Consider the following 12,598-nt stretch of genomic DNA (forward strand, 5'->3'; position numbering starts at 1 on the left):
TTCCTCTCCTAAATGAAGACATCATTTAGGAGAGGAGTAATTATTTATAATGACTGGATTGTTATATAATAGCATTATTGATGCTAAAATTTAATTTAGGTAAAGCCTCATGTAGAGTTCGATGCTTTTAAATTAAAATTAAAATTTTAATTTAAATTTAATTGATTTCTCTAAATCTATAAAAATACCTAGTCTTCTGTCCACTTATTCTTGTCTAGAATATGACCTTTGAAAATTAGCAATTTTAATATAAATAGTCAATTGCGTTTTCCTATTTAAATATTAACTTATTTATATAAAAATAATGTTACCAATGTTATTAAATTTTTTTTTTCGCTTAACCCATCCCATTCGCTTTCAAAATTTTCGCTCTTAAGTTTCGCGTTAGAGACACCGAACCATCTAAATCAAAACAATCCGATTTGGAATTAATTATTATTTTAATGATGGCTTCTTTTACTGCTATTTAGAAATAAAATTGATGCTAGTTCTTTTCAGTACTTTTGTCAGGCATCTAAAGCTGTTTTTCGGGAACTTAACCATGATGAACTTATTGCTGTCGACAAAAAAGAATCTATAAGCAAGAGTATATCAACTTGGTCAAGAGACATTTCACTTTTGCCAAATATATCTCACAAAGTAAAAGCTTCCATAAATTTGTTTATTGTAAAGTCTAATGTTGCTGCTTCTATGAAACGTAAACAATACGAAGTTTTTATACATTTGTGCCAGTCTACTGGTGAAATACTTTATGGTAAATGCCATTGTAAAGCTGGTGCGGGGGGCTGTTGTAACCATGTTGATGCACCACTATATCAACTAGTTGACAATAAAGAGTTAGACATTAAAGTGGTCCCAGAAACCTAAACATGTGCTGATGTTTTACAGATATGACATGTGCCAGTTGAATCATCCAACTCTAAAGCAATTTTGTTTTCAAATTTTGAAAAAGCTGATGTTTTTAAAGACAAAAATAGTACTTGAAAAAGAGTACTAATTTTGTCTTTATGTGTTCCTTTAGTATTGTATCAAGAAAGATGCAAACGATTGACATCTTTAAATTTTGGTAATGTAATAAATAGGTGGAAAAAAATTTTAAAAAACATTTAAAAAAAGCTTTACAAACTAAAAATATCAAAGTAGGAGAAAGCTGTATGTGGGGAAAGGATAATGAAGAAACAGCAATAAAACTATATGAAAGCCTAACGAAGTCAAGTGTTACTCAATGTGGGTTTTTTATAAACCCAAAATGCCCTTGGTTGAGTTGTAGCCAGTTGTTCATTTAACAATTGAAGAAGCGTGTCAAGATAAAAACTTTTATATGAAATTTTACAATGGTATCCAAAATTAAAAATAAAACATCCCTATTATTATCAATGTCAAGGTGTTATGTCACTAACAGAAACTAAAACAATTGATTTTATTGTGTACACAGAAAAATCATTGCACATCGAAACAATAGATTATGATGCAGAATTATAGAATACAATTTTTTTTCCAGAGTTAACAAATCTTTATTTCAAATTTATGTCAACAGAAATATTTAAAGTAAAATAAAATTTACAAAATATTTATAAAAGTTTTCTTATTTTATCTTGTTACACTATTTGCTATCAGCTTTTATTACAGGTTGTAGAAAAGTAACTAAATAACAAACTATGACCCATATTTCATTTATGTCAGCAGCCATTGAAAGTGGAAATGTGTTTTGTAATATTTTTGATTCTTGCAATTGCATGTTCAACATGAATTTGTACAGATGCAATTCTTGTTGTTTCTAATTCTTTTTCCAATGTAAGTTGGAAATCGCCTTCAAGAAATGGTGGTATGTTGGTAATTGATAACTTATTCCTTTTGGTAAGTCATTTATGAAATCGAAACCTCGATCTGCCATCAGACTATCACTTTTTTCTAATAATTTTGGTATGCCACAGTGGTTTGTCATCTGTTTATCGCTTGATCTTCTTGCATATAAATCAGAAACAAATGTAATTGCACCACTTGGTGCAATACTAATCAAATGCTTTGCTGTGTGATGATGTTTATATTTTGAGAACATTGCTGATTGAGTGTGATAACTAGTTGGCATCACAGTAAAAATCTCTGTACAATCTATAATTACACGAGTATTAGGGTATACACTTTTAAAGCAACTAGGCATTGTTTCATTAACTAGTTTTTTTGTTGGCCATATTGGAATTGATTTAAATTTTATGTGCAAAAAATCATACTAAGTAATTAATATCCTATTGGTAGTGCTTGATGAAATAAAACCGTATTGCTAAATCTTCTATAGAAAAGGCGCAAGGTAGTTGAACTAGCACCATAACAAATTCCTCTTCAACATTTAATATACGTGATCTTCTTGTTTTAGATGAAGAAGTTTCACTTAAATCATCAGTGATAATAGAAATCGAACCCCAATAATTGAGTGAATATATTTCTGGTTCTAAAAAATGACTACTTTAAATAGTTCATAATTTTCAAAACCTGTGTAAAATTTGAAATGTTCTCTTGTGTTGAAACCTTTCAACTGCGAATTGTGATAGAAGTATTTTTAAATTGAGTTTACATATAGCTTTGAGTGTTTACTAACTGTTGTTTTTCTTTTATAATGTCCTCAATTTGATCTTTAAGAATTTTATTTCTTTGTTTTAATTTTTCTTAATTTCTGTAGCTCAAAACAGGAGTTAACAGTACTTCACTATAAGGTATTTATGTTGTTTTAAGTATTAAATCAAGGCTATTTTTGGTTTTCCTTGGTTCAGGAGCAGTTAGTTTAATTGTTTTTGGAATATTTGTTGGAGCATTGTTCATATAAGTTTTTTTGTTTCCTTGAAAGTGTGTTGAACAAACTCTGTGTGACGAAGAAGGAATAAAGTCTTTTCTGTTAATTTTGGCTGACCATAACTTTCTTAAAACTTTTTCCTTGGGTATTAGATAAAATGATAAGTTTTTATTGCGGTTAGAATTATTACTTTTTGAACTGAAGTCAACTTCACTGTTAAAAGTGAGTTTAACTTCCCTCAGTGAGATCAAATTTAGTAAAAAGAGTGAAGTTAAACTTTGTGAAAACAGTGAATTTGAACTTTTTGTAAACAGTGGTTCACTGTTTTCACAAAGTTCAACTTTTTTTTTCTTAATTTTTTATTTACGTAAAGCTGATCAATTACTGAGTAAAAGCAATTGCTCATTTTTATTCACCTGGCCTTTTATCAACGTATTTTTGAGTAGTTGCTTTTGCCATGAGCATTTGTTTTTACCTTTTACTTTTACTCAAAGCAATTGCTTGTGAGCGTTTGCTTTTTTTATTCACCCGGCCTGTTGTGCATAGAAATTATATACAAAATCACAAAAAATATTGTAATCAATTCTATTTATAGATAACCAGTTGGAAGTTTAAGAAAATTGCAAGGTCTATTTCAAAATGTGTCTAAGTCGCAAAAAAATGTTTTAAGAAAACATATTTTGATCAGTCATCTCAAGTGCTTATTTCAAAAAATTGTAAATCTGTTCAAAGCAGATTTTATCAAAGTATGTATTTTGTAACTTAAGTATTTAATACATAACTAAATCAACTCTATAACTGTAAAGCTCTTTAATAATAAGTTAAAAAATAATGATCAAAATATATTATCTTAAAACTTTTTATTTGTGACTTTTCGAAAAAAACCAACGGCAACACTACAAAAACGTGGAACTTTTACCAATTATTTGTCATTATAAGACAAATAATTGGTAAAAGTAAATGTGAAAAAAATAATAAAAAAAATAATCTCCCTCAAAAGCTTTTAAGAGATGGGGAAATGATTTATAATTTAAAATATATAGCTGAAAAATTAAACTCATTTTTTCTCGAAGTAGGACCAAACTTGGCAAATAAAATTCCGCAAAGTATAATAAATTTGAATCTCCTATTAAATCAAGTAATTCTATTACGGAAGAATTTAATTTAAATCTAAGCGAGATAAGGAATGATTTTAATAGTCTAAAAGTTAATAAAAGTGCGGGCATTGACAAAAGTAGCGTGAATGTTGTTAAGTCCGTTTTTGAAATTATTCAACCGTCGTTATTTCATATTTTTGACCTTTCCCTAAAACTAGATGTTGTGCTAAAAAAACTTAAAGTTGCCATAATCAGTCCAATTTTAATATCTGGTACCGAAACAAATGTTTCAAACTACAGACCTATCTCCATCTTACCTTGCTTTTCAAAATTACTGGAACCTATTATGACTTATATTGCCTATTATGACTTATAATTATATAGACTTTATAACTATTTAATGTTAAACAATATGCGGTACATTAAAAATTTGATTTTAAGAAAAATAATTAAACTAATCATGCTGTAGTCGATCTGATTAATCATCTACACGATGTATTCAATTGACTATTTTACTTTAGGAGTTTTTATTGAACAATAAAAAGCCTTCGATACTGTTAATCTTAAGATACGTATAAAAAAACTAGAACTCTATGGAGTAAAAAATAAAAACTTACTTTGGTTTGAAGATTACCTGACAAATACTTCACAATGCATTATTATGAAAAAAATGAGAAAGAAAAATACATTACATGCAAAATCATTCCCCAAACTATTATCACTTATATTTCAACCTTCAATTGATCAATATGAATTATCAGTATTTTGTTTAGAAGCCAATGTTACTCCATTATAAAGGAAAGGTTGCAAAATTATCGTTTTGTCTCACCTCTGTTACTTGTAAAATTCTTTAGAAAATAATTAGAGATAAAATCACAGAACATTTATTGCATAATAATCTTCTTGTCAACACAGATTTGTAACAAAATAAATCAAGTACCACAAATCTTTTGGGAAACCACAGATTTTATAATCTTTGCACAATCAAATAAAAAATTGAAAGATATTATATTTTTTGATTATGCGAAAGCTTTTCGATAACGTACCGCATAAACCTTAGTTAAATGATAAAAAACGTTTGCAATATACGTTGTTGATCGTAATAAACGTTATGATCTATTAGATAAGATAAATAAAGTTGTTTTTTTTTCTGATTTTGGTTTTCAATCAGCAAGATAAGATAAATAAGGTTTTTTTTCTCCTGATATTGGTTTTCCATCAGCGAGAGTCAGGGACCATTCTGGTTACTAAAGCCGTTGTTAGGGAACTCGAAAATTAAAATTTTCTAATACCAAGTAGGTCTAGTCGTCGTAATACCAAGTAGTCTAGACGTCGATATGTCTAAATTTTATTGTTTTTTCAGTATCGACATTGTCAAATTGACCAGAAAAATCCATACTTTAAATTTTGAAAGATAAGAATTTTTTGATGGTGAAACTAGTGAAGAAATCAAATTTCAAATTAAAATTTGTCAGAGACGAATTGTTGTAAATGGCTGACATTTGTTGAAAAAAGGATATTGCTTAATTGAGTTATCTGAAAAACACGAGCATCGGTAAAAGGATCGAATCATTTAAATCTTGCAAGAGATTTTTATTTTAACGGCATTGTGTCCAGATTTTAAAATTTAAAAGAGTTAAAACAAAAATTAAAAGTAAAGTTTAAAATTGGGTCAATAAAAAAGTTAAAGAATTAAAAAGCGCGCACATCTTTGTAGCGAGGCATGAGTTAGCGAGGTTGAGGTAAACATTGCGGTCCGTTATAGTTTCGCGCCACAATTGTAAAGTACGATGGCTACTACTGGATTTGATCAATCTGAAGTTTTTTTTTCAGATCCTTTTGGATCTGAAGATAATGCGAATTCGAATTTTAGCTCCAATGTAAATGATACAAGAAAAAAGTTTAAAGACTTTGTTAAAGAGTTTCACGAAGTAAACTTTGTCTTTCCGTACAGGTATACCTCATCATATGTAGGGTTTATATGTAGTTAAGTTGTTTATAATATACATTTTATACTATACATATACTTATAAATGTTTTTCTATGCGATTTAGATAGTTGCTTACAGTAGAAAACTGTTCACTAACAATAACTAATTTTTTTTTAGTATTTTTTTTAACTTTAATGTTATGTATATTCAGGTATTTGATTTATATTAGTACTTGTACTATTGTAAATTTCCTTGTTTGTTTTAACTTATTTCGAAATATATTTGATTTGATTTTGATTTAATTTAATTTAATTTTTTTATTTTTTTTATTTGTATATGTTTTTTGGCTTTTTGACTAGATGTTTTGTTTTTGTGTACTACATTCTAGCATCTTTTTACCGTTTTCAACTTTTCTAGTTTGTTCATTTTGTGCTTTTTCAACTTTTTTTTTTAACTCATTATTAAGTTTTAATGCTCATTAAAGTTGTAGTTAAATATGATTACTTTCATTAGAAATCAGTTTAATTGATTTTTCTGATTATGATAAGATATATTTTATTGATTCAGAATTATATAAAAACAAAAGTTTAAAAATTTAAGAAAATACTCTAATTTGCTGTTAAAGCTAATAAATTTTACACTAAAAATGCTGATATTTTGTTATTTTTATTGTTCCATAGAAAATTTAAAAAAACTCGGTTCTTATTGACACTAAAAAGCATAACTATTTTAAACCCTGGCTATACCAAAACCTATTAGTTCCTGATTGATCTCTGACCTTACCCATGTACTTTTGTTTATGCCTAACATTGTGTCAGTTGATGTATGTACATACATAATAACTTTTATCCCTATAAGTCACTCAATGTATGTAAATTTAATTACACTTATTTTGCAGTTGGTGTATATGCATTTATTTTCGCTAATCCTGTTATGAGAATAATGAAATTTTAAATTTGTTTTTGGTAAAAAATAAGACAAATGATAAAAAAACAAAAAAACAAAGCATTTGTTTTTTTTGGCCCAAAAATATGGATTTCACATAAAAAAGACTTATCATTAGTTTAATTGTAACTGTAATTTACATTACAGTTTTAAACCAAAGTTCTTTTTATTTTAAATCAAAGTTATTTAGGTTAAGTCTAGAAGATTAGGGGAGAATTAAATAAATATGGGGAGAATTAAATAAATCTAGGGGAGAATTAAATAAATATGGAAATATAAAATATTCATGCTAAAGTAGATATAATATATTCACTAGAAAAATTTTCACTTTTTTTTAGGGACCAGCTAAAAAGAAATTACAGTTTAGGACAATATTATTTGGATGTGAGCTTAGATGATTTACGTAGTTATGATGAGCATTTGGCTGATAGAGTTGAAAAATCGCCAGCTGAATGTATCCCTATAGTATGTATTATTGTTTTATAATTATTTGAAATAAATAAAATTGTTATGGGTATGCGCTTATGTAATGTAAACATGATAAGTATATCTATTTAGTTAATTTAATGATAGAGGACATAGGACCAAAAATAATTAAATAACTTGGGAACAAAAATAAGTAAATATTGCTAATTGTATTCAGAATAATGTGAACTTAATAAAGTTATTATAAAGAAGTGCCTTTTTAGTAATATTTTGTTACAGCTCTTTTCCGTATCCCCGTATTTATCCTCCGGGATTTCAGTTAATTTATATTTCTGGGACTTAAAATAAGATCTATTAAAATAAGATTAAAAGTTAGTCAATTAAAAAATCAAAGCTAATAATAGTCAGAGTAATCGTTAGAAAAGTCAATCTGCAAAGTGTTTGAAAATTGAAAGATGACAGTTTCTGGCCAAGAAAACCATTTTCATTATTGTAAGTATTTCAAAACATGTCAAATAATTTAGAGGTTATTTGAAGAATTCTGGGGAACAATTGACAAGTTGTAGGAGAAAAGTGAGAAATAAGTTTAGCAATGGAAACCAAAGTGGTTTTAATAACAATCTTGATAAAAAGGTTTTAATGTCTAGCAATGGACTAACTTATTTCTAGAATGACAGGCAAAGTGATATTTATAGGTTCAAGAGGTGCAATGAAATTGTCATTTCTTGAATTTTTTAGAAAAACTACAGAAATTTAAGAATTTCTAAAAGAATTCAGATTTAAATTTGTCACAGACAAATTGTTGTAAATGGCTGACATTTGTTGAAAAAAGAACATTGCTTAATTAAATTATCTGAAACACACGAGGACCAATAAAAGGATTAAATAATTTAAATCCTGCGCGCGCATCTTTGTATCGAGGCATGAGTTAGTGAGGTTGAGGTAAAAAAATTATATTTTTGCAATTTGTTTAAACTTTTATGTTTATAGGGTGTCACACTTACTTTATGTTTTGAATAGAGGCATGATTGTTTGCTCTTTCGCACAGAGATTTTTATTCAACGTAAAGCACTTTTGAATTTAGATTACTTTAAATCTCTGCGTACAAGCCAATGATGTTTTAAAAGGTCGTTAAAGCAAAATGTTTAAAAGATCTAAGACATTATAGTGAATTTTTTATTCATTCTTATTTTATTTAACAAAACAGCCTGGTTTTTATCTTTGCTTTTAAAATGTTGCACAAAATTAACTTAGAATTAAAAATTAAAATTATCATTTTATCAACATTGTTTTTGTTAAAAAATTTTTTCAATAGTTAATCAATGTTTAATAGAAATCAGTAATTTTTTTTGCTTCAACATTTTTCGCTTTAATGATCCTGAACTTTTTAAAGTTATATTCACTTCGATTTACTGAATAGAGAAAGTACATTACAGTAAATTTACTAATAAACTAATTCAAAACAACCAGTTAAGTTACTACAGTTACTCAAATAAAAAAACTTATCTACTATATTAATTTACTTAATTCAAACACTAACTAAAGTTAGTCACACAAATGTTTCTATATATATCTTACATGTTGTTAACACATAATATAAGGTTTTAACTAAAAATTATTTTAACAAGAAATGTCAAATAGGATATGAAAAACATGATACCATTTTTTAAAATTTTATTTAAAGCCATATCAAGATTAAATATTTTCTATAATTATGCAAGTTGTTTTTAGGAATTTTTTATAAAGAAATCTATTTGAACAAAAGATTTCTTCTTAAAAAAAATCTAAAATTCTCTCATATAAATATTTTTGTAGTTAAAATTTGAAACCAAAAAATAAAAAAAATGAAAAATTTGAAAAGTTTTAATGTTCAATAATTAAAATTTTATTTGCGGCGGCATCCGTTATACAAAATGTCATAGCAAGGGTTATCCTGAAAGTTAAACGTATATTTAGATACAATAACAAAATCAGATTTAGAACATAGTGCAAGTGAGGAAGAAAATTTTATTTAAATTGCATTTTGAATAGTATATTTTTCTTTGTTTCTTGAAAAACTGTTTTTAAAGTAGAAACATTCTATTGCAAAAATTAAACCAATGATTATTGCAAACCTTAAAACAAAAATTAAATTATAAAAAATTTAAATAAAAAAAGTAAATTTTCTATCTGTTCAAGGAAATTTTTTTCCAAAAAAATTTTTTTAGCATATACTTAAACTTAATGAAATATAAATTGATTTATTAAACCAAATATTTTTTTGACTTTTTATTACAAAGCAATTTGAACAAAAAAATTTAATGAAAACATCAACTTAAAAACCATTTGAATGAAAAAGTACGTTAATATCATGTTAGATTTTTGATAGTAATAGCAATAAATTATAAAAAATATGGCATCTAATGTTTTTTTGGTTTGACCTTACTTGTTTGGTCTACAGATATGGATGCTTATGCATTTTTTTAAATTAATTATTTCTATTTATTTAATTTGTTTTATTTTAAACATGTTTATGTTATTAATGTTATAAAAACTTATCTTTATAAAACAGCAACACGAACAGTGTCACAAATTTGTTTTATATTAACACAAGCTCTTTATATTATCAAAACATTGCAGTTTGTTTTATTGTTGTTATATTGCTTTTAAAAATAACAGTTCAATACTCATTAAAAATAACACATGTTTTATCGTCAGCACGAACCTATTAAATAGTTTTCTACAACTAATTAAAGTGGTTTAAATATTGTAATATTTGCATTTTTACTGAAGAAAATCTATTATCAGGAAGTGACTCAAAAATTGATTGCAAGATTTGATGCTCACAGACAAACAAACAGACAGAGACAACGAGTTATTAAAAGTATTGGTAAAAATAACAATTACGAACTAATGTGCAAATGATACAATTTTATACTGATGTGACCCCCCCTTCCTTTGCATTAATTTTTTTGCGTTGTGAAAATAATGGATCTTAGCTTCAGACTACTTTTTTGTATCCATTTCTTGCAATTATCAAATGAGATTTATTATCTAAAAAGTTTTCCTTGTGAAAAAGATTTAAAAAAATGATTTTGAATAGAAATAGTAACCCCTCACTAATGAAAGAGCCGTGGGTAGAGTGAGGCTTAAACTGATAAAGGGAAAAAAAAAGCATTCATGCCTGCATAAACCTAGAAGAACAAAGGAAATCTGAGTTGTGGTGAGTTCATAAAACTGGCTACTCTTCCTGTTCAACCGGTTTCGCTAGGGGGTATCCAACCCCCTATTAAATTAATTTATATTATATAAATTAAATTATATTCAAAAATTAGTCAGCATACTTGGATGTTGGAGTCAGCTAAATTGGATTTGTTGCTGACAGTCGGCAAATGTTAGCCAATGAGGACCTTTTTTTTTTTTTGGTCTTAGCAAAATTTATTTTTTAGGTCTTAGTTGGCAAAAGACCAATACATCACCCCCTCCTTCCCTTAAAGGTCTCTTCGGGATGGCCCTGTATGAGCTCCTCCTGTAACTACAATTAAGTTTTTATTAGTTGTGGTTAAGATTGTGAGTTTTATCTTTCACCAATGACTCAAGAGCCTCTTCTACCCTCTATATATAAAATTAGTTTACAGTTATGACCAGAGCAAGTAATAATTTAATCTAATATATTAAAAAAAAAGTTATAGTTTATATATAAATATATATCTCGATTTTAATAAATAAGGCAGCGTATAACTATTTTTTAAATATAAATATAAATATTTTAGATATAATAATATATTAATATATTATTATATCTAAAATATATTTAAAAAATTGTTATACGCTACCTTTTTTATATAAAATCGATTTATATATTTATAAACATCGTATAACAAGAAATGACTTTTAAAGGTTATATATACATATATATATATATATATATATATATATATATATATATATATATATATATATATATATATATATATATATATATATATATATATATATATATACGGACCCGTAATATGAAATTTTTTAGAAAAAAGGCAGATTATAAATTTTAATAGAATATAAATTTTTCTTTATTTTACAAGTTGTTTGAAATAAAGAAAATTTGCAAATAAAGGGGTCCATCGCACCCTCCTCCTCATATATATTTCAAATTTCATATAAAATTTATCGATGATGTTCAGAAAAAAGCATTTAATTTAGAAGTTTATTTTAACAAAAAAAATAGTTAACATAGTAATAATATAATCTGTGTACATTTTGCCTCTAATTACTGTCTTTGGTAAATGAAATATCATCGTTGCAAATATCATCAAAGGCGTTATTGTCAGAATTATCATTGCCAATAGATTCAGGTGCAATATTAGCCTTCTTTGGTGCCCGACTAGGTATGCCTATTAGTCTGGCTTCTGCCTTGACTGCTGCACGTTTTGCATGCATTGGCATTTGTTTTAATTGATCCCCAAGCGCCTCTGCCACCTTATGGGGGTTAATGCGTTTTTACGAATCTTAGCTGCAAGGTAAATCTCAAAATTTTGGAAAAAAAATTTTTTAATGTGGTTATAATGGTCTAATTTTTTTTTCAGACAATATTGAGATTTACCTTGCGCTCAAAGCCAAATAATTTGGGGACAATTTAGGGCATTTTTCGAGGTGTTTTGCTGCTAAATTTATTTTGTCAAAAAAAGTTTTACTGTTGCGCTAATGTGATTTCAATAATTATATAATTGGGTAAATGCTTTTTTTTTTTTTTAATCGATTCTATTCTTTTAAAGATGTAGATTTTATTTGCTACATATTTGGTTTCTTGTGTATTTTTGTTTTATAATAAAATTGTTTTTGAACACCCCTAATGTCTAGTTTAAAAGCTGAAAAATTCAAGCAAAATTTTAATTATCATTGCTAATTGTAAATGTATAAATGTATTTCTAATTAGAAGTTGTTCATTAAGTACGTACGCTTTTATTTCAACCCTTCTTCCCTCTCCCCTGCATTTTGATATACTCTTTTTTTTGGTACCCTCCACCTCATTAAAAAAACCTACACTTTTGAAGTACCTACCTAACATTTTATGTTTTTTTTAGTTTAATGTTTTTTATAATGTTTTTTTTTAGTTTTTTCTTCTTTCTTTTATAATTGACTCCTGCCCCCGCAACCCCAATCGTATTTACACCATTTACAGATATAGATATAGGTACAGGCGCAATAGAGTGTTCATACATCAACTGTGTATTGTTTCATGTACCTCAAAATAATACTTTTCTAGCACATTGAAACCTAAGTTTTAATCAAAAAAATCGCAAAGAAAATTTGAGTATTAAAAATGTTTTTATATGCCGGCTTCGGGTATATTAACGATTTACGTCGTTTATAAGATTTAAAAAAAGTTTCTTTTTAAATCAAACCCACTAGCAATCTAATTTAGCTATTTTA

The 12,598-nt window shown here is 26.8% G+C and overlaps 1 protein-coding gene across 1 annotated transcript in view; it reads left to right on the forward strand.

Moving 5' to 3' along the window:
- The first annotated feature begins 5,590 nt into the window (after positions 1-5,590).
- The window catches only part of LOC100203585 (DNA replication licensing factor mcm5-A), a 93,854-nt gene continuing 86,846 nt past the window's right edge, over positions 5,591-12,598 (forward strand). The window contains exons 1-2 of the mRNA XM_065805188.1: positions 5,591-5,839; positions 7,099-7,225. Coding sequence (XP_065661260.1) covers positions 5,676-5,839; positions 7,099-7,225 — 291 coding nt within the window. The 5' untranslated portion in view covers positions 5,591-5,675. The remainder of the gene's footprint in view (positions 5,840-7,098; positions 7,226-12,598) is intronic.

Source organism: Hydra vulgaris, chromosome 09 (assembly GCF_038396675.1).
Source record: "Hydra vulgaris chromosome 09, alternate assembly HydraT2T_AEP".
Taxonomy (NCBI): Eukaryota; Metazoa; Cnidaria; class Hydrozoa; order Anthoathecata; family Hydridae; genus Hydra; species Hydra vulgaris.